This window comes from Mobula hypostoma, chromosome 23 (genome assembly GCF_963921235.1).
Source record: "Mobula hypostoma chromosome 23, sMobHyp1.1, whole genome shotgun sequence".
Lineage (NCBI taxonomy): Eukaryota > Metazoa > Chordata > Chondrichthyes > Myliobatiformes > Myliobatidae > Mobula > Mobula hypostoma.
In genome coordinates, this window is record NC_086119.1 from 22,495,411 (window position 1) to 22,519,737 (window position 24,327).

Consider the following 24,327-nt stretch of genomic DNA (forward strand, 5'->3'; position numbering starts at 1 on the left):
AATGAATAATATCAAAAAAGGATTTAGACATAAAAATTGGTACCATTTGAAATAAATACAGAAATTTAGGTAAAACAGTTACTTTAATAACATTAATTTGACCAATGAATGAAAAGGACAGTGGGGACTATTTAGTAAACAATTGTTTAACATGGTCAATTAAAGGTAGAAAGTTAACTTTAAATAGATCTTTATATTTTTTAGTAATTTTGACACCTAAATAAGTGAAATAATCAGTAATTAATTCAAATGGTAATTGTCTATAAATTGGAACTTGCATATTTAATGGAAAAGGCTCACTCTTATTAAGATTTAGTTTATAACCAGGAAAACTACTAAACTGAGCTAGTACAGATGCACATTCCTTTATCCGAAATTCTGAAATCCAAAAAGCTCTGAAAACCGAAGTTTTTTCGCCAACAGCCGACGTCACTCAGGTGTGACGTGGCAGCACTAGCAGAGGCCGCCAGATGTCAGTTGTGGCTCAGCGCTCGTACAGGTTACACGTGCATTTGCTGTTCGCTGATATTTTGTGTTCACTGTTGACTTTGTGTTTAATTTCACTGTGAAAATGTCAAAAAGAGCTGCAGATACCCCTATGGGTAACAATGAGAAAAAGAGAAGGAAGCATCTATCATTATCAACAACGCAGAAAGTGGAGTTATTGCAGAAGCTTGATAGTGGCGTGTCTGTGCGGTGTCTTACTGAAGAAAATAGTGTCGGAACTACCACTGCATATGATTTAAATAAACAAAGACAAGTTACTGAAGTTTTATAGTGACAGTGACGTTCTACATTTGTTCCAATAGGTTATTTACCATGTGTTTGAACGCAAACAACAGGACTTTCAAACCCTCCCACTTTCAAATCTCTTACTAACTCTTCCTTCAGTTAGTCTTGATGAAGGGTCTCGGCCTGAAACGTCAACTGTACCTCTTCCTAGAGATGCTGCCTGGCCTGCTGCATTCACCAGCAACTTTGATGTGTGTTACCATGTGTTTGATTTGGTTTGTTTGAAGCTGTATATTTTTATGTTTTATTGAATGTTTTTGTGGAAATATAATTTTTTCTTGTCATTATTCCCTAAACAATAGAGTATAACAATTATTTACATAGCATTTACATTGCATTAGGTATTATAAGTAATCTAGAGATGATTTAAAGTATACGGGAGGATGTGCGTAGGTTTGGTACGCTGCTGGGTCCTAAAGTCCACTGCACTGAGACAGGTTAAATAAGGGACTTGAGCATATGTGTTTTTTGGTATGGGGGGGGGCGGGTGTGAAATCCGAAAAATTCTGAATTCCGAAATGTAACTGGCCCCAAGGATTTCGGATAAGGGATTGTGGATCTGTAGTGATAAAACTGCCAGGATGGATTTCTCTGGGTTAGAGATATATAGTAACAAGTCATCTGCATACAATGATACCTTATGCGTCTCCTCCCTACCATTAATTCCAAATATACTGGGTGAATCATGAAAGGCAATTGCCGAGGGTTCCAAAGCTATATCAAATAACAAAGGACTTAACGGACAACCCTGTCTAGTACCTCCGAAAAGCCTAAAAAAGGGGGAACTCTGATTATTGGTAACTACGGAAGCCAAAGGTGAATGATATATCAGTTCAATCTAAGAAATAAATTTTGGGCTAAAGTTGAATCTCTCAAGCACATTAAATAAATATTTCCATTCAAATCTGTCAAACGCCTTCACGGTGTCGAGTGAAATAACACATTCTGGAACTTTAGATGAAGGGGTATATACAATGTTCATTAATCTCCTAACATTGAAATACAATATGATTTTTTAATAAATCCTGTCTGATCATCAGAAATAATTTGTGGGAGTACCTTTTCCAATCTATTTGCTATTATTTTAGAAAAAAATTTGGAATCTACATTCAACAAAGTTGTCTATATGATGCACAATCAGTAAGGTCTTTATATTTTTAAAGAATTAAAGAAATGGATGCTTCATAAAAGGATTATGGTAATTTACCTACATGTAAAGCATCCTTAATAATTTTACATAGCCATGGTGAAAGTAAATTTGAAAAAGATTTATAAAATTCTACTGTAAATCCATCCAAACCTGGTACTTTTCCAGTATTCATCGTAAAAATTGCTTTCTGAATATCACCTTCTGTAATGGATGAATCTAGTTCTAAGCGTTCATTAAGGGGTAATTTCAGAATGTTTAGTCTCCTTAAAAATTCATGAATTATGGTAGACTCTTCAGGAAATTCCAATTTATATAGAGAGGTATAAAATTCTTGAAAAGATTTATTAATTTCGTTATAATCAACCATCAAGGTACCATACCGTTTAGAAACTTTACTAATCAAACGTTTAGCTGAAGTAGCTTTCAGTTGGTCTGCCAATAATTTACCTGATTTATCACCATGTATATAAAATTGACTCTTAGTTTTAAGTAATTGATTTTCAATCAGGGCAGTTAATAACAAATTATGTTGCATCTGAAGTTCAACGCTCTTTTTATAGAGTTCTAGATTAGGAGCAACAGAATATTCTTTATCAATTTCTTTAATCTTATCACCAATGTACATATTTCATTATTAATTCATTTTCTCAATCCAGCAGCATATGAAATAATTTGCCCACGAATATATACTTTAAAAGTATCCCATAATATTCCACTGGAAATTTCATCCGGAAAATTCATTGAAAAGAAAAAAATCAATCTGTTCTTTAGTAAAATTGGCAAAGTTTGAATCCTGAAGCAACGTAGAAGTGAACCTCCATTGTCTAGCCCTAGAAATTACGTCAGTGAATTTAATTGATAGTTTCAGAGGTGCATGATCAGAAATAGTAATTGCATCATATTCACATACAATAACAGATGAAGCTCATTGAGAATCAATAAACAATAATCAATTCTCGAATAACTATGATATACATGGGAGAAAAATGAGAACTCTTACTTATTAAGATGTGAAAGCCTCCAAACATCTAAGATTCCGGAATCAACTAAAAAGGAGTTAATAAAAATAGCAGATTTGTTTGGAGGTATTTGATTAGGGGCAGACCTATCCATCAAAGGATTCAAGCAACAATTAAAGTCTCCACCCATTATCAACTTACATTCATTTAAATTAGGAAAAGATGTAAATAAATGCTTAAAAAATTCAGGGTAGTCAGTAATTGGTGTATAAATATTAACCAAAACAAATTTTTGATTATAAAGTAAGCCAGTAATTAACAAAAATCTACCATTTGGGTCTGAACTTGTTCCATAATGAACAAATGAAATCGAGGAGTCTATAAAAATAGAGACTCCTTTTACCTTAGATTGTGAATTAGAATGAAACTGTTCTGCCTTCCAAAACCTAAAAAAAACACACTGATTATCCACCCTCCTCACATGAGTCTCCTGAGCAAAGATAATCTGAGCATTCAGTCTATGAAAGATTTCAAAAATCTTCTTCTGTTTAATCGGATGATTCAAACCATTTACATTCCATTAAACAAAATTAATAACATTATCTATTTTACTACAATAAGCCAAATGGTATGCAAAGGGTTAACCTTACTGCATGGGAAACCCATGACTCAGGAAGAGGAAAAAGTTTAAAGAGGAACCGGAATCTACGACAATTCAAACATATTTGTAGTTTCAGAACATCCCAGTCAGAAAATACTAAACTAAAAGAAATCTCATCACCCACCCACCAAGCCAAAAAAAAAACTGGCCAATAGCCAGCCAGTATGCTAACTAATCCCAAATACATTACCCCCAACTCTCATGAAGACATAACTCCAAATGGAAGGAATGTAATAAACCAGCCACAGACAAAACATTATGAGAGAAACAAAATACAATCTTATTAATATTTCAAAAAAACTGTCGCCAAGTCAAAAGGTTAAACAGTTAAAAATACTTACATAAAATAATAAAAGAGAAAAGAAATCTTAACATAAAAGCATAAATATCTATACTCCAAAAAAATACAGGTATAATACAACCAAGAATGAGAATTCCCAAACTTTAAAGGCAAATCAACACATTCGTTTTAAACTAATAAACAACTACATTCAAACATGAGAAATCAGTAAATTTATTAAACAGTTGAAAACTAGTCAAGATCTTCAAGAAATTGACGTGCCTCTGAAACTGATTTAAACCATTTACGTGATTTATCTGGTAAAACAACCCTTAAACGCGCAGGATATAACAACGCAGGATATAATTTCCTTTGATATAATTCTGATATCATCAACTTAAAAAGAGACCCTCTTGTAACAACTCTGGACTAAAATCTTCCACCAAATGAAATCTGAGATCCCCATGTTCAATCACTCCTTTCCGACGTGCAACTCGAATTAAATGCTCCTTAGTATGCACATAGTGGAACTGTAGAACAACCGCTGTGGGTTTTAAATCTTTTGGAGGTTTAACCCTTAACGAGCGATGAGCGCGGTCTAGTATGGGGGGGGGTAGAAATCACTTCAGTACCGAACACCTCCACTAAAAATTGAGCAAAAAACTTAGTGGGATCGCCACTTCCAACGTCGTCATTAAGTCCTATATCCGTAGATTCTGTCTGTGACTGCGATTTTCCAGATCAATGATCTTGGCTTTATATCATTGCAGTGTTTGAGTGGTCGAGATTACTTTCTTCTCCAACGAGCTCAATCTACGGTCTCTTTGTCTGCCATTTTCATCAAGATCCGATATTAGTTGTTGTTGCTTTTCATTCTCATGTTTAATTGCTCCAAGTTGATCTTCAATATTATTTAATTTTATCTTGAGATTAGAAAATCTTTTATCAAATTTATCAAGTTTGTCATGGAAAATCTTGGATATAACTTCCAAAGTCAGTTATGCCTGTTTAGGCTGTTTAGAGTGTTTAGGGTCGCCTCCATCTGCTCCATTTCCATTGCCAGCTTCCTTGCTCTCGGTAAGTGCCGTTTTCCCTCTGGTTGTCATTTCCAAGAATTAAAAGTCAAAATTCAAGCATACAAAAATACTATAAACACTTCAATGTTAAACGGGTGGTAAATAAATGAAAAAAAGAACAGAGCAAAGTCAAGTGCGACTTACTCCATCTAGTGCTTCCAGAGATTCCCATTGGCTCAAGAGTTGTTAATAAAAGCCAATAATTATTAGTGTGTTCAAATGGGGCCTAGTTGTTCACACAGTTTATTCCATATTGCAGAATAGGGTGCTACTATTATACTCAAGAGAATCTGCAGATGCTGGAAATCCAGAGCAACGCATACAAAACACTGGAGAAGCGCAGGAAGTCAGGCAGTATATATGGAAATAAACAAACAGTCAATGTTTTGGGCCAAGACTCTTCTTCAGGACAGAAGAATTAAATTCTTCCATCCAACCATTATTTAAATTCCATCATCAAATGCAGCATTTTATAAACTGAGGGGCAAGTGAAATGTACATCTCCTGCTATGACCAAAAGTGGAAATTAGTGAATGGTTTATAGCTGGGAATTGACAAGCTGTCTTAAACATTACTGAAAACACTGGTTCAATCGTACAACAAGAACAAAGAAGGCCATGAACAATAGATACAAGGACAAGGTCAAGGCAGAAACTTATGACTTGCAGTTAAAATAGAAAGAACAAGAAAGAGAAATAAAGATTTTTGAGACAGACAAAGAAAGAAACAGCTTACTTTCTTATTATATCACAGGAAAATATATTCCCCTTCTCCTGACCCCATTTTATCATATTTATTTTGGAAAACTGGAAATGTGCTTCACCATTTTGGATCCACATATTCCTTATGAGCAAAAAGATAACTGCAAAAAAAGTAGAAACTTGACTTGTATTCTAGCCCTTTGTATTCTTTCCCTCAGCTAAGTTCGTATCTTCACTGCTATAAAATTCTTGTAATTCTACAGATTTCTATTGTGACATCAAGACTAACATATAGGACATTATTGGACACTTTGTTTCTAGCCACATCCAAAAGATCAGTTACAGTTATCACCCTCTGATAACTAATCATAGAACTCCAGTCAAATACAATCTGTTCAGTATCCTGCAAAGGCTATGGAATCTTATCTTTGCGATTTGAACAGACATTGATAGCAACAGTTCAACTTACAAAGTGTACAGGAAACACCTCAGCATGGTTTAAAAACGGAACTTAAGTAGTGATGAATGGAAAACTGCTGATAATATAAATAAAGACTGGTTGTTGCATTATTGGGGCATGACAGACTGATTCTAATCAGTTTGAAATTGAATATTGAACCCGTGGTACAGATTTCCAAGAAAGCGGAATGAAATTTTTTTTGGATTCGTACTGGTAGATATGGAAGATGGAAGAGTGTAGCTGTAATAATGAGTACTAATCGGCACTTCTCAAGAGAAGCACAGAAAGAAGTACGTTCCTAAATTAATGATTCACTAGCAGGTTGAAGGCTAGAAATTCATGGAAGAATCATCAGACACCGTGTGCACTTCACTCTTATTACTGGTATTGATTTGTTATTGTCACATGTACTGAGATACCTTGAAAACCTTGCTTGCCATACTGTTCATACAAATAAATTCTTTACACAATGCATTGAGTGAAAACAATATAAAACAATAACAATGCAGAATTAAGTGTAACTGCTACAGAGAAAGTGCAGTGCAGGTAAATAAAAAGGTGGAAGATCATATTGAGGTAAATTGCAAAGTCAAGAGTTCATCTTACCATGCAAGAGCTCTGTTCAGGAGTCTGATAACAGTGGGACAGAAGCTGTCTTTGAGCCTGGTGGTACAGAGTATTCCGGTTAATTGGGGCACACCGGGACCAGTACATTTTGGCCCAATTAAGCAGCTACCCTAATTAGCCAAAGTTTAGAAAGTTAAAAAGGTATAAAAAAGACAAACTGTGTAACAAGTTAGAACACTTATCAATAGCACAGTACTATAAAGCTGTATATTTGTTATAGTTATCAATGGAGGCATTTCTCCAGTGTATGCTGTCGTTTTCTTTTGACTGACTGCAAATGAACAAAATCAGTAGACACCTAGTGTAAATAATGGACTGCCTTCACACGATCCTTTTGACAATTGCATCCTCCAAATCTTCATTTTCATTGTAACATTCAAGATGATTGTAAATACCTTCAAATTCTTTGTAGTTCCTAACTTGCTGAAGTAGTGAAATCATTTCATTTTCACTCATTGTCATAGTCATACTTTATTGATCCCAGGGGGTTGTTTCCCCCGGTTCCCCCTGGTTCCTGGTTGTTTCTGGTATTTCCAAGCCTGAATGCTTGAAATCACAATGAGCAAACAGTTCTGAATTGTCTTACTCCTTATTTCTTGCCAACTATCAGTGATGAGTCAGCTGGTGGCATAGTGGCATCAGCACTGGACTGTGGGGCGGAGGTTCCGAAGTTCAGATCCAGCCGAGTCCCCCTGGCACACTTTCTATCCATGCGGGGTTAAGAGCTGGTGATCTCTTTGAAAAAGAAACAACTCACCCGGCAGAAGGCAATGGCAAACCACTGCTGTAACTTGCCTCGTATGCGCATTCCAACTACGTCAGAATGGCGCGGGAGAAAGTCATCCGCTACCCGGGAAAATTCCGGATGCGACCTACGTTTTATATCAGTGACAAAAATCATTGTTTTTTACACCCAAACACATGTAACTGATGCTACTTAAAAACTATTTGCTCAAAGCAATGTGTAGCATTTAACACTGAAAAAAGTGCCCTCGACTAATGCTAGCTAGAAATTGTTCAGCAAGTCTCCTGTCCAAATTAAGCAGCATACTGTCCCAAATAAATGAAGGATATCACAGCTAATCTCTCAATTAATTTTTGTTCTTTAAAAGTCATCCCAAATAAGTGACTACCTCAATTAACTGATGGCCCAATTAACCGATATCCACTGCACATACTTCCAGACTTTTGTATTTTCTGCCTAGTGGGAAAGAGAAAATGTCTGGGGAGGATGGAGCCTATGATTATGCTGGCTGCTTTACTGAGGCAGTGAGAAATATAGACAGAGTCCATTGAAGGAAGGCTGGTTTCTGTGAGGTGCTGAGCTGTATCCTCAACTACCTGGAATTTCCTGTGCTCACATACACAACCATTTAGCATCCAAATTGTGGTATAAAATGGTCACATAGAGATGACCTACAAAGCTCTCTGAATGAAGAAGTCAATGGAATGGAAATTTCAATGTGCAACTCATCCATCAAACACAATTACTCTCATTGGTAAGGGTAAATCAATCCAACAGCCATGTATTGAATGGTTTCATATCTGAACAAGTCTGCTTTAACTTTGAACAACGGTCCAGGTCTTGTCTACAATAATAATAGGGAAATTAACATTCCTCACTTGTGTTATTCAACACTACCGTAGCAACTACTGCGTGGCCTTACAAAAAACTTCCTTCAACACCTCTTATCACACTGCAGCTTTGGACGGTTGTCATGGCTGCCAAAAAATGCCCCCTCTGGGCCCGGTCCTTCACAACACTACTGGATTTGAAGGACAGTGCCCAGAGGAGGCAAGTTCTGATCTTGGAGTAGGTTAAAGCATAGGCACAAGACTGTGGACTGAAGCGCCTGTACTGTGCCGTTCTATATTCGATTTTCCGTGTTCAAGGGCCAATTTACTAGGTGCACCTGCTCGATAATGCAAATATCTAATCAGCCAATCATGTGGCAGCAATTCAATGCATAAAATCACGCAGGCATGACTACATCTACAGCTATCAATGTAGAAGTACTGCAACTCGGCATTCAATACTATCATCCCAAAAAAACTAATCAAAAAGCTTCAAGACCTTGGCCTTGATACCTCCTCGTGCAATTGGATCCTTGATCTCCTCACCTGCAGACCCCAGTGAGTTTGGATTGGCAACATCTCCTCCGCAATCTCCATCAGCATAGGTGCACCACAAGGCTGGGTGCTTGGCCTCCTGCTCTACTCACTTTACACTTATGACTACGTGGTTAAGCACGGCTCCAATACCATATTTACATTTGTTGACACACCACTGTCATTGACCAAATCATAAATGGTGATGAATCAGAATATAGGAGAGAGATTAGGAAATTTAGCTGAGTGGAGCTATGGCAACAACCTCACACCCATATCAGCATGACCAAGGAGTTGATTATTGACTTCACAAGGGAGCCAGTCCTCATCAGGGGATCAGAGGTGGAGAGGGTCAGCAACTTTAAATTCCTCAGTGTTACTATTTCAGGGGGCCTCCCTTGGACCCAGCACATAAGAGCAATCACAAAGAAAGCCCGGCAGTGCCTCTCCTTCCTTGGAATCTTGCAAAGATTTGGTAAGACATCTACAAATCTGACTAACTTCCATAGATGTGTCATGGAGAGTATATTGACTAGCTGCATGGTATGGAATCACTAATATGCTTAAACAGAAAATCCTGCAAAAAGCAGTGGGTACGGCCCACTCTATCTCGGATAAAGCCCTCCCCACCATTGAGCACATCTACACGGAGCATTGTCGCAGAAAAGCTGCATCCATTATCAAAAATTCCAACACCCAGGTCGTGTCTTCTTCTCACTGCTGCCATCAAAGAGAAGGTACAGGAGCCTCAGGACTCACACCACCAGGTTCAGGAACAGTTATCACCCCTCAACCATCAGGCTCCTGAACCAGAGCTGATAACTTCATGCAACTTCACTTGCCCCAATACAGTGCTGTTCCAAAATCCATGGATTCACTTTGAAGGACTCTTCATCTTGTAGCTGTTTGCATGAGACAGTGACCACACCCCAGGCAACGGCTTTGACAAGCCGGCTAAACTGGGTGAGGGTAGCCGACGGGTCTCAAACCCTCGGTGAGATAGGGAGTTGTCTATCCCAGCATGTGAAGACAGACTCCAGCGGATTGAGCGGACGAGACCAATGGAAGCTCCAACGGTCAAGAAGGCGGACTCTGCAAGCGTCGTGGAACGTGTAGAGCAGGACAAGACACAGAAGACGTCCTGGTCATCCACTACGCCTAGTCCCAGCACAGTCGTCTGACTCTTGTCTTGCCACTGGATCCAGATGGGAATTGGGAAGAGAGAGTGAGGCTGACGCTGCGCAACTCTTCCTCGCTTAAATCCAAATCACGCGCTAGTCTGGACACAATCATCCTCGTAATGGTGCCAAGGTCTTCATCGATAACAACGATGGACGAACAACCATTATGTTTACTGGATTGAGTATGCCCACAAGAAAATGAATCTCAGGGTTGTATATGGTGACATGTATGTACTTTGATAATAAATTTACTGTGAACATGATCAAAAGGTTCAGTTGTTGCTCAGATCAAACATCAGAATGGTGAAGAAATGTGACCTAAGTAACTTTGACAATTAAATGATTGTTGGTGCCAGACGGGACGGTTTAGGTATCTCAGAAGCTGTTGATCTCCTGGGATCATACACAGCAGTCTCTAGCATTGACGGAAAACAAGAAAACATCCGCTGAGCAGCAATTCTTTGGGTAGAAATGTCTTGTTAACGTGAGAGGTCAGAGGAGAATGATCAGACTGTTTCAAGCTGACAGGAAGAGTGACAGTAACTCAAAAGATCAAACTGACAAGAGGGGTATGCAGAAGAGCATCTCTGATTACACAAATGTTGAACCTTGAAGTGGGTGGGTTTTAGTTGCAGATGATAACAGCCATACCAAAAACACTTAGTGGTCATTTTATTAGGTACCTCCTGTATCTAATAAAGTGGCCACTGAATGTATGTTGTATATTCTACTATGCTGGCCCCCTGGGAGCACTCTTGGCACAACACACAATCTATGTGACCATTATTGCAGCATCTACGCACTCAACACTTCAGTATCAACAGTCTCCTGCAGCTCAAAAAATGTGGCTTCCGTCGTGACTAGGGCAGGCTACAAAGATCACACCTGCTGGGCTATCTGCTGAGAGCGATTAACGTTTCAAATAGAGAGCATTGTGTTGAAACCCACAATGGCAGTTTCAGCACTGATTTCCACAGGAAAATACAACATTGAGGTGTTGACTTCACCACTGGAGTTGTCCTTCTATGTGACCTTAACAACCGATGTTAAACTAACAACCCCAATGTTGTTTCAATTCCACCCCCTCCCCCAAAATGGTATGGAACAATTTCTAGGCAAATAGGCTTTAAAATATGAATAAAGTTTATGTTCATATTTTATTTATCACTCTGTACAATGTTAAGCAGCCCTCCGGTGAAAAATAATATCGTATCCGTTAAATAGGGGCTGTGGACAATTCTGATTTGATGGAGACGGACGTGAAAGCACAGAGGAACATCTGGAGAAATTTCTGAAACGCTCGTTCGCTGCTGTCGTTACTGCGTGGTCGGGCATCTTCCAGAGGGAGGCCTCAAAATCCCCGGCTTTGCCTGCTGTTGGCGACCAAGATTGAGGTCGACTCGTTCGGACAGAGATGGCGCTCAGTACTCAGTGTCGGAGAGCTGATTCGGAGGCTCGAAGTTTTCGGATGACTCAGAGACGGATTGTGGTCGGGCATGGCAGGGAGAGTTTTTCTTCCTTCTCCCATCTGCGTGAGATGTGGGACATTTGAGAGACTTCGAACTTTTACTGTGCTCATGGACTTCTTCATCAAGTTATGGTATTGTTTCACTGTTTGTAATTATATGTTATAATTATGTGGTTTTGTTAGTTTTTTTAGTCTTGGTCTGTCCTGTGTTTTGTGATATCACCCCGGAGGAAATATTGTATCATTTCTTAATGCATGCATTACTAAATGACAATAAAAGAGGACTGCGTGTCTTCATAATCTAATTAAAAGCTAATTGCAAGGTTTCTCTTCTATGTTGGTTTCCGTTCATAATGGTTCCTTGGCATGCCTAGCTTCTCAGCCAGTTTAGTGTCATCATAGTAGTAAGCATTCAAGGATCCTCTTGGACTTTTGCATGACAACAACAGGTACTAGAACAGAGATAATATCCTGTGTAAGACAGTACGGAGATGGTTTTTCTCCATTCAACAGAAAATATGCATTCACCACCACTGGCAAAAAAGTGGAAACATTTGTCCGAGTTAGAATCAGACTCAGGTTTAATATCACCAGCGTATGTCACGAAATTTGTTACATGCAGCAGTACATTACAAAACATAATGGTAAAATACGGCAAATTACAGTAAATATATAAAAATATTTAAAAAGTTAAATTGAAGAAGTAGTGGAAAAAAAAAGCACAAAAACTAGTGAGATGGTGTTTGAAGGTTCAACGTCCATTCAGAAATCCAATGGCGGAGGGAAAGAAGCAGTTCCTGAATCCTCGAGTGTGAGCCTTCAGGCTCCTGCAACTTGTCCCTGATGGTAGCAAAGAGAAGAGGGCATGTCCTGGGTGATGGGCATCCTTAATGCCACCGTTTTGAGGCATTGCTCCTTGAAGATGTCCTGGATGCTGGGGAGCTAGTACCCATGAAGAAGCTGAGTTCGCAACTTTCTGCAGCTTATTTTGATCTTGTGCAGTGCCCTGTCCCCATACCAGATGGCGAAGCAACCAGTTGTAATGCTCTCCATGGTATATCTGTCAAAATTTGCAAATATATTTTGTGACATACCAAATTTCCTTAAGCTCCTAATGAAGTATAGCTGCTGTCGTGTCTTCTTTGTAACTGCATTGATATGTTGGGCCCAGGAGAGATCCACAGAGATGTTGACACCCAGAAACTTGAAATTGCTCTGATTTTCCACTGCTGATCCCTCAATTAAGATTGGTGAGTGTTCCCTCATCTTACCCTTTCTGAAGTCCACAACAGCATTTAACCAGCTGATCTATCTCGCTGCTTTATACCTTCCTGTCACTCTCTGAAATTCTGTCAACCATAGTTGTGTCATCAGCAAATTTATAGATGGCATTTGAGCTGTGGCTAGCCACACAGTCATGGGTGTAAAGAGACTAGGGCAGTGGGCTCAGCACGTGTCCCTGAAGTGCACCAGTGTTGATTATCAGTGTGTTGGAGATGCTAATTCCGATCTGCACAGACTGTGGTCTTCCGATGAAGACATTGAGGATCCAGTTGCAGAGAAAGGTACAGAGGCCCAGGTTTTGTAGCTTTTGTAAAAGAAAATCAGAATTGTAGAAATGATTGTGTTACATGATGAGCTGTAGTCAATAAATAGCAGTCTGACACAAGTATTAATATTGTGCAGGTGATCCAAGGCCATGTGAAGAGCCAATTAGATTGCATCAACTGTAGACCTATTGTGGCAATAGGCAAATTACAGTGGGTCCAGCCTTTGCTTAGGCAGGAGTTGATTCTAGACATAACCAACCTGTCAAAGCACTTCATCATTGTAAATACAAGAGCTACTGCAGTCATCATAGTCGTTAAAGCAGCGCACCCTGCTCTTCTTGGGCACTAGCGTGATTGTTGCTCTTTAAGCAAGTCGGAACTTCCGACTGTATCAACGAGAGATTGAAAATGTCTTTGAACACACTGGCCAGTTGGTTGGCACAGGCTTTCAGAGGCCTACCAGGTACACCTTTGGGGCCTGTCACCTCGCAAGGGCTCCCCCTCTAGAAAGTTATTCCGATATCAGTGTTGGAGACAGGTTACAGGATCAGTTGATGCTGCAGAGATCCTCATAGCTATGGTTTCATTCTCCCCTTCAAAGCCAGTGTAAGAGGCGTTGAGCTCATCTGGTAGTGAAGCATCGCTGCCATTCATGATGTTAGGTTTCGTTTTGTCGGATGTAATGGCCAGCAAACCCTGCCAGAGTTGACATGGTCCATTCTACCTCTAACCTCAATCAGAATTGTTCTTTTACTCTTGAAATAGCCCTCCACAAGTCATAGTTTTTGTATGGTTTTGGATCAGCCAGCTTGAATGCCACAGATCTGGCCCTCAGCAAACTACAAATCACCTGGTTCATCCACGGCTTTTGATTTGGGTATGTACAGCATGTTCTCATAGGCAACACATTCATCCACACAGGTCGATGACAAGTGTGGCGTATTTATTCAAGCTCGAAGATGACCTCCTGCATACTGTCCAGTCCATCAATTCAAATCAGGGGAAACGAACACCGTTAATAGCATGGAAGAATTTTATTTCTTTAGTAATATGTTTCCAGCTCTGGATATCGCTGGCTTCCTGTAGCAGTTGTTAGTGAACATCCTGTGTGAAACTTTAACGCATCTGTGCATTACCCCATGTATTCTCCTCCCCAGACATCTATTTCCATTACTGATGAGTAGCAGCTGGCAATAGAAACACTAAACAACATTACCCTTCCTAAAATGGACATTGGGGAACACAATAAAAACAGCCTACAAAATTGATTGGCCAAATCGTCACCATCCAACTCGAGGTGGAACTGCAGGATGTCGACACTTCTGCAGCTGATGAATCACGAGAGTCCTGGGATAATTTAATTTTAAAAAATTCAACAAATACAGCATCAATAAAATGAAAATCCAGATGGACTCTCAACCAATTAAACACTCGCCTCAGCTGTTGACTTAATAGAAAATGTATTCCTATCAAGAATTGAAATCTGGTACTGTACAAGATTAATGTTCAGCTGAAGATTTGTTGTGTTGTGAATTGTGAATGTTGTAAGCATAACAAGGCTCAGGCATTGATTCCACGTTGCAATGGTATGCAGTCTGTAGTTGGGTGGGTGGAGATGCTAAAGTTTCTCTGGAAAATCCACAGAATTAGTCACACACAAACCAAGTACAATTGCACAGCTCGCAGAACCAATGTTGGGAGTCGATGGCCTGGGATCAGTCCAAAACTGGACAGCGTCAAGGAAGTTCATGAAGCAGAAGAATTCCGCTTTTCCCAACTTGGCTAAAGGAATTTCTTTAAAGATAATTCTGATTTACCTGAGACAGGAAACCTTCTTAGACGGACTTAGAATAGAACATGCCCACCAATGCAATTGGGTGGCAAGTTATATTAGGCATTCTCCTCTCTTGCTTGGATGGCTTTTTTTGTGACTAGTTCTTGTTTATGTATTGCAAAATTATGGGGAAGCTTGGACCAAATCAGCTTTTATTTTAAGAAACATCCATTTCATACTAAGTGAATTATTTTATAGCTAGCAGTCTTTCAAGAATATTATGGAACTGAAGTATTTCTTTTTAAAACTCCTTAAGAACCAAGATGGGCACTTGACTGCCAACATCCAAGGAATTGTCTTCCAAATGGATTAGGACAGCTAGATGGTGGGGCTACAGAACTTAATGAAGGCTACTGGAAACTTACATTGGGCAACTTGGTATATCAGTAGGATTTTAGTTGTAATCCTTTATTTGGGGATCAAAAACAGTATTTCAGAGTTTAATAAATGAAATTCAAGTCAGTCAGATTAATGTTAAAGCCCTCACATTTCTCTGTGCTCATTAACCCAGACTGCTTCAGCCATAGAAAATTTGCAAAGGGAAAAACTGAACTGTGAGATAGAAAGAAAACTTAATTAACTGGGGGAAGCTGAACAATAGTCCCTGTTGCGGCTCCATACCAAGGCAACCGCAGGTTACTTTTGAAACATTCTTGCAACATCAGCAGTTATTACAAGTTGTCTTCCGTTGGTATCAGTGCAAGGGTACCTGTTGCTGAGAGATTTCACAGCTGATGGAATGAGCATTCTGGGATAAGGTGAAGTTACATCTCATGAAGAGTTCTTTAACCAATCTCCAACTGAGTCTTGTGAAAGTCATCCTTTAAAGGAGAAAGCCACTGAATAAACACAAACGCAAACATCAATGAACTATTGAAGTGTTTGTACAAATTGATTTTCATCCAATTAAATATTAGCCTGGTCTGTTAGTTTATGAAAGTATGTATTTCTTTGCAGGCATTGATATGTGGCAATTGATTAATACTTTCAATTGCAGATTAGCTACAATGTGACCTCTGACCGTACGTAGCCATTTGAGAAAGAGCAATCAAGTGACGTGGACTAAAAATGAATGAATTTGCAATCTTTAACCAACGTAAGTTTTTCCAAGGGATTTAGTTCAACCGGAACTGCAGCACACACTAGTTATAAGAGACTTGGCACAAAATGGTTTGAGATATTCCATGCATTTTACAGAAATATTCATCCAGTTATTTCTATTGACTGCATTGTTTAAGATGTTCTATAGATAGAGCAAGGTAAATAACTCATAGAAACAGAACAACAACAAATGGCTTGGACCAAACGTTGGCATCTATCTCAACAGAGATGACTGGAATCTACCCAGACTAATGCAATCTATATTCCTCAGGGGAAACAGCACTAACTCTAAAACAAGTCCCAGCAGATCAGACTGCTAGCTAACATCAGAGAAGAGACTGCTGCTGAATGCATTCGAAGTATTATACCAAGTGAATACATTTCACTTGGTTGTACCTTCTTAATATCTCCTTGTCAAGAGCAACTATGTTTTTAGTAGCAGATTTATTTTAGTGAAACTGATAACTTTTTGTTTTAAAAAGGTTTGTTTTCTTCCTGCTAGAGTCAAAGAAAGCAAATGGCTCTAGCAATCTGAGTCCAGCATGCTGAAGTAGCCTCAGCTCTCAAAATGGTTGGGCATTGTTTCAGCACGTGGCAGAAAATGCCCAATTTCTTTTTGTTTCCTCTATCTCTCTACTCACATTCACCATACAATCACCCCTACCCACATAAAATCCATAACATTGCTCTGTTAGATACTCTATCCATTGACAGGAACATTTCAGTCCATCTCAGCAGGCCAGGCAGCATCTATGGGAAAAAGTATAGTCAACGTTTCGGGCTAGGACTCTTCATCAGGACTGGCAAAAAAGGTGAATCAGAGTAAGAAGGAGGGGTGATGAGGAAGAAAGACAAAGCGATTGGTGAAACTGGGAGTGGGGGGGGGTGTGCAAAGGGGAGACCATTTCGCTGAGCTTATGCTCTGTCTGCCAAAGTAGCATCTCCCAGTAGCCACCCATTTTAATTCCACTTCCCATTCCCATTCTAACATGTCAATCCGTAGCCTCTACTGTCACGATGAGCCCACACTCAGGTTGAAGGAACAACGTTATATATTCCGTCTGGGTGGCTTCCAACCTGATGATATGAACAGCGATTTCTCAAACTTCAGGTAACGTCCCCCCTTTCACCATTCCCCATTCCCATTCCCCTCTCTCACCTCATCTCCTTACCTGCCCATCATCTCCCTCTGGTGCTCCACCCCTCTTCTTTCTTCCATGGCCTTCTGTCCTCTCCTATCAGACTCCCCTTCTCCAGCCCTGTATCTCTTTCACCAATCAACTTCCCAGCTCTTTACTTCACCCTTACACCGCCCCCCCTCCCCCGCCACTCCCAATTTCAACTATCACCTGTGGGTCTCCCTCCCTCCTCCCCCTTTCTTACACTAACTCATCTTTTTTTCCAGTCCTGATGAAGGGTCTCCCAGCCCAAAACATCGACTGTACTCTTTTCCACAATGCTGCCTGGCCTGCTGAGTTCCTCCAGCATTTTGTGTGTGTTGCTCAGATTTCCAGCATTGCAGATTTTCTCTTGTTTCAGTTATCTGTTGGAACTCACAAAGCGCTGAGGTGACCATACAATAATGTGGGACAATCTAGTTGGTGACAGGGCTTGACAACATGCACATTTTAAACATTGCATAGCAGATGCTAAAAGATTGCTAACAACCTACTGCTATTTGGAACACATTTGTTCAGCTGATGCACGACAGTCCTACAAAAGAAAGATGTATAAAATTGGAATTGGATTTAAACATTGAATACATCAGATTTTATTGAATTAAAGGCAAAATCATTATTGTAGGAAATCCAAAATAGAAACTGGTCACTGGAAACGCGCATGCTACTTCTTTCATTATATAATTACCATGCCCTGGTGTATTTTTTAGATTAGATTAGATTAGATTAGATTATGAGGACACTCAGTCCTTGTTTATTGTCATTTAAAAATGCATGCATTAAAAAATGATGCAATGTTCCTCCAGAATGATATTACAAAAAACAGGACAAACCAAGACTAAAACTGACAAAATCACATAATTATAACATATAGTTACAACAGTGCAAAGTAATACCATAATTTGATAAAGAGCAGACCATGGGCACGGTAAAAAAGTCTCAAAGTCCTGATCGACTCATCATCCAACGCAGGTGGCAGAAGGGAGAAACTCTCCCTGCCATGAACCTCCAAGCGCAGATAACTTGCCGATGCATTGGAAGCACCCAACTGCAGCTGACTCTGAGTCCATCTGAAAACTTCGAGCCTCCGACCAGCCCCACCAATACAGCCTCTCCGAGCAACATCCTCTGCCGAGCGCTTTGACCTTGCCTCGGCCGCCGAGCAACAAGCAAAGCTGAGGACTCGGGGCCTTCTCCTCCGGAGAAACTAGCTATCACTTTCCTTGTTGATCGTAGCTAGAGATTTTAAAAAGAATCCCTTATCTGGGATACGTGGGTGCAAATTTACCTGAAGAGTTCAATGTTGGCCTCAGCTTCCAGTTGCTTCCAGAGCTGGAAACATTCAGTCATCATGTGTGTATAACAAGCCTTGGGATAAGCTTTCCGAATAATTCGCGACTGCCCATGAGAACTTCCACGGGAATGAGGCAAGGCAAACTGAAAGCATATAGAAAAAAGAGATTATCATTAAAAAGGTGTCAGAAAGGAGAAAACAGACATCTTATCTCTTACTAAATTTGTCAGTGATTGCAGTCACATGTGAAATTAGTTGATGTCTTAATCCATCATTTGTTGGATATAGACTCCACACAGGCTATAGAGAATTAAATAGAAGCTGCTGTTTGCTTAGTCAAGCATGAAAGTGGTGTTAACTTATTGACTTATTTTGAAAACAAGGCAGGTAGAACAAAACTGTCTATGCTACAGGGTCACTCTCCAAGGACCTCTATCTACAAATTAAATTGACAAATATTGTCTTACTAGATTTGTGGCTACCAATTAGTAGGATATCCAATCATTTTGAGGAGGATACACAAAGTAATGAGCACGTGCTTGTCAGATTGCCAAACATTTATTTTAACCCCTTAACTAGAAATACAAGGAGCTTTTTAAAAATGAGGAGAGTGATTGAAATAAAAACTGGTGGCATCCTTGTCCATGAATCACTGAAAGTTAACATGCAGGTCATACAAACAGTTAGGAAGGCAAGTGGTGTACTGGCTGTTTCTGTCAAGAGGATTTGAGTACAAATGTATAGGCATCTTAGTCTAATTAAATAGACGCTTAGTGAGATCACATCTGGAAAATAGCACTTCAGCCTGCCTATGAGAGTATATGCTTGCCATCAAGGAATGCAATGAAGGCTCACCAGCTTGTCATAAGAGGAGAAATTAAGCATACAAGGCTTACACACTCCTGAGTTTACAAGGATGAGAGATAATCTCCTTGAAAAATAAAATTCTTCTGTGGTTGATTGGGTAGACGTGGAGCTGACATTTCCCCTGGCTGGGGTTTCTGGAAATAGAAGGCATAATCTCAAAATAAGAGGCCAATCATTTGGACCAAAGAAGAAAGTTCTTCACGCATCAGTTAAAAGTATCTTTGGAATTCTTCACTTAAGGAGCCACCAAGTACACTCAAGAAATATGTTAATAGATTTTAAAGATTTTATGGGAATCAAAGGCTCAGAGTTTTATGTAAGAAGGCACATGATCAGCCATGATCTGACTGAATAGTTGAGCCTACTTCTCCTTCTGATGTTCTTCAATGTAATAAAACCAATAATCTACTATTCAGCTGTTTGGAAATACCAGTGGTACAGAATATGTTCAGCAGGTAATGCTTGCTGTACTCCCCGTCCACTCACCGGGGTCCTAGTTCCTACATTCTTCTGGTTCTGAGAGAGGAAGCAGAAGAGAACTGTGGAGGCATTTGTAATGATCGTTCAAGAATCAGTGGAGTCAAAGAGGGACCCAGGGAAATGGAAAATTGTAAATATAACAGCAATGTTTAAGAAGGGGGTAGGCAAAAGACACAATATTATAGCCAGTTAGCCTGATAGAGATTGGTAAGAATTTAGAGTATGATATTAAGAATTAAGTTTAGATGTACCAATGTTTGTATTTAGAAATATACAATGAAGTAGGGTGAAGTCAGCATAGTTTTATTAAGGGGAGATCTTGCCTGACAAATCTGTGGGAACTCTTGTTTAAACAAAGGAGAGTCAGTGAATGTTATTTACTTGATTTTCAGAATGCCTTTAACAAATGTGCCATACACAAGGCTGTGAAGCAAGATAAAAACACATGGTGTTAGAGACAACGTACTAACATGGATAGATAATAGACTGACAGACAGAAATTAGAGTCCCTGGACTGGTGATGAACTGGTAACTTTAAACAGTGACCATGGTCCTTTTCAGGGTAGCAGCTGGTGACTAGTGGAGTTCTGCAGTGGTCCACATTAACGATCTGGATGAAGGAAACTGATGGCGTTGAGACCAAGCTTTTGCAGGTGACTGGTGGACAGCGTCTGCAGGAGGACTTGGGCACGTTAGGAGGAGTGGGCAAATGCTATGCACTTGGTAAGAAGAATAAGTGGGGAGAGAGTTTAGAAATCAGAGGTACAAAGGAGTTGGTGGGAGTCCTGGTTCAGAATGAGTCAGTAGTAAGGAAAGCAAATGCAAAGCTCTATTTTGAGAGGACTAGAATATAAAAACAAAGATATACTGTTGATACTTTATAAGGTGTCAGTCAGACTGTAATTGGAATATTGTGAGCAATTCTGGGGCCTATATCCAAGGAAAGATGCTCTGGTCCGGAGGAGGTTCATGAGAATGATCCCAGAAATGAAAAGGCTTAATGTACATGGAGCATTTGATGGCTCACAGCCTGGTCACGATGGGGTTCAGAAGGTTAAGGATCTCACTGAATAATAAAAGGCCTGGAAAGAGTGGACGTGAAAAGTGTGAGGATTCTAGGATCCGAGATCACAGCTTTAGAATAAAGGGACGACCTTTTCGAACTAAAACAGGGAGGAATTTCTTCAGCCAGAGCATGGTGAATCTGTGGAATTTGTTGCAACAGAGGGTTGTGAAAGCCAAATTATTGTGTGTATTTATAGACTGACAGTTTCTTGATTGGTAAGGGAGTTAAGGGTTATGCGAAGATGGAAGAATATCCTGAGACCAGACAAAGCAGCTATGACTGAATGGCAGAGCAGAGTCAGTGGGCCATTTGGTCTAATTCTGCTTCTATATCTTATGGTTCTGTTGGCTATATGCCCTTGAAAGCCACTAGGTTCACTGGAAAAAATTACCTTAATAAAAATAACATCCAGTAATCTGGGAAAACTGCTAGTTCAGCACCAAAACCTGGAGCATGCTGGATTAACAGAGTTTATTGAACTATTTGGGGCTTGTCTTTCTGCAAGTGCTGACAGTCTTCAATAACTGAAATATCTTTTCATTTTTAAATATTACCATTGCTCTTCAAATAAGCCTAACGACCTCATCTCCAGTTAGTTCATATCAGAAACATCAAATATGTGACATGATAAGAATGTGACATCTGTCCACTTCTCTTTAAGCAGGTTAAAAAGTGTAACATAACTTAGAGGACATGCCTCTTTTTTTGCATCTGTCTATGAGCTTAACATGACAAAATAGTCATGAATTTGCAGACTACCGTGCCTGCTCAGTCTCTTCAAAAGCAAAGAATCCATCTGTAGTTTCCAAATGGATTCCTCCATGTGACCAGATCAAAATATTCCAGAGACACAATCTGATTTTAGGCTTGATTCTCCTGATTCTTATGCAATAAGATCAACCTGATAGCAGATTGTGATCTTTGACAAGGACCTTATGAAAAATATAATGGCTTGTGAGAATTCAGTAATATATAGCTAAGAGCTGTTTTATTTAACAAAGCTGATTTCTATGTACATGGAAATTAATATCCCTCTATGTCTTAGTTCTAAACAAAAGTAGGCAGATTTAACCAATTATCTTTGGTGATTAAACATCCTGACATTAGAGAACCTGATAAAGACTAAGTTTGGATTTGGGAGCAGTATTTAAGATTGTAATAACAATTTGAAATAAAATCTAATGAGTATCAAGTTTGCATCAGCAGCCAGTGTCATCACAGGTGCTGCTGTCTTTATGTGAAATTGGAAAATGAATTACTATTTTCAGTGCAATAAACATTAATTATTCAGTGGGAAAGTCATCATATTTCAAAAGCAGTTTCAAATGCATAAATATTTTCAGAGAAAACATGGAAAGATATTTTGTTTTGCAGTGTTGAGGAAATCAGTTGCAGTAACTTCAGACTGAAAGTTTGACTGTGGACTGTGAGGCCATGAATTGGTGTTAGTGATTTTGCAAGAGGTGGGTTCAAGTTTTAGCTGTGCTTTTGTGAGGGATCTGCTGAGACAGATAATGAGTCACCTTGAGACGTCTGCCCCGCTTTAATAACTGGTGATGGTCTGACATTGGCAGATGTCAGTAAACAGGCAAACTGCCTGCTAGCTCTGGTCTTCATTGGAAATGTTTTACAGTATATGCAAGCTAAAAAAAAATTCTGACAAACATTTCAGTTGAGCAAATTTAGAAGATTAAAAGGTATTAATCCTTTAAGTGCTTTTACAAGCAAATCCTATGATCCTGTGGACATTTCTCTGCATTCAACGATAGAACCTGGTAAAATGTTAATTAGAGCACTCGGTTGACTTGTGCACCTTAATTGATTCTGAAAATACTATTCTAGTGTAAAAAATTATAATACTTATGATTTGCCATCAAACTTTTCCTTTTTTCCCCTGTGCTCATTAATCAAGACTATTGCTGAAAATGGCGCCCATTTCTATCAAAGGAACACTACCTCACTTTTGCACTATTTATTTATTTATGTATTAATTATTATAACAGTAATTTTTAATGTCTAGTAGTGGCTGCCACAAGCAACAAATTTCATGATAATGACATAAAATCATTATCTGTGCCGTGTCATATGACGTAGGTGATCATGTTCTATGACCATGATTGTTCTTTGGCAAATTTTCTACAGAAGTGCTTTGCTGTTACCTCATTACCTTCTTCAAGGCAGTGTCTTGAGAAGACAAGTAACCCCATCTAATATCAATACTCTTCAGAGATTGTCTGCCTGGCATCAGTAGTCACATAACTAGGACTTGTGACATTCACCAGCTGCTCATACGACCATCCACCACCTGATCCCATGGCTTCACGTGACCATGGTCAGGGGGCTACCTACACCTTGCCCAAGGGTGACCTGCAGGCTAACAGAGGGAAGAAGCACCTTACACCTCCTTCGGTAGAGATGTAGTTCCACCCCACCACCCGTTCATGACATGTCAATGATAATAAACCTGACTCTGATTCTACAGGACTAGAAGTAAGAGGATAAATGTTACGGCCTTGCAAAGAAACAACATTTACAAAGCAAAGGTTTTGAAAAACTGGCATTTAACACCAAAGAAACGAGGGTACCACTGCCTAGCACTTGAAATCATGACCTTATTTGGGGAACTAAAGCTACAACAGTAAGAGGGGCTGAAAACCGCATCCTAGACAATTATGTCCAGGTCCAGGACATCCTGGTCCAGGGCAGCCTGGATTAATTCAGATCAGTAGGACGCCACTAAGTTCCTAAGGGAAGCAATGATCCAAATGTTAGCCACCTGGAAATCCAATCAGGTGGACATTCCATAACCACCAGAAATTATGCAGATGCTGGACATCCAAAACAACACACACAAAATGCTGGAGGAACTCAGAAGGTCAAAAGGTATCTATGGATATGAGTAAGCAGTCAACTATTCAGAGCCTTTCTTTGCAATTTTGTTTTCTCCTTACTAAACCATTCACTACAGAATCATAATGATGACAAAGAGCGTACTGATACTGATAGACACTGCTTCACTGCAGCTTGGTGGCAGCAATTCATATCTTCCTTACTGACATTGCAAGCAAGGTGATAAATCTGAAGCTAAAAACAGAAAACATTAAAAATGTACATTAGGTCATGCAATGTCTAATAAAATCAAAGGTGGTACAAACGTTTTAAGGTCAATGACTTCTGACTCCACATGTTGTCTGACCTACTGAGTGTTTCTCATATTTTCTGCTCCTATTTGATATTATTATGATTCTGCCCCAACAATGAGGCTCCTAAGCCAAGGCGTGGCCTCCTCTCTCATGACTAGTTATATTTATAGATGCATCATACCCTGGGAGTTAAACAGCCCACAAAAGCCTGCTGTGAATCTGACCAAACACAACCATGGACATGCTTCAACTCCTTGAAACAGGTTAATACCATCAAAGCCAAGGAGGATACTTTAAAGAGATCTTGTGATGGATTAGTTACATAGACAGCTCTTACAAAGGGACTAGAA

General features: G+C 39.5%; 1 protein-coding gene across 2 annotated transcripts in view; it reads right to left on the minus strand.

Moving 5' to 3' along the window:
• pipox (pipecolic acid oxidase) overlaps positions 1–24,327 on the minus strand; it is a 70,243-nt gene that overhangs the window by 45,130 nt on the left and 786 nt on the right. For both annotated transcript variants that reach the window (XM_063031918.1, XM_063031917.1), the window contains exon 2: positions 18,416–18,564. In XM_063031918.1, coding sequence (XP_062887988.1) covers positions 18,416–18,564 — 149 coding nt within the window. The remainder of the gene's footprint in view (positions 1–18,415; positions 18,565–24,327) is intronic.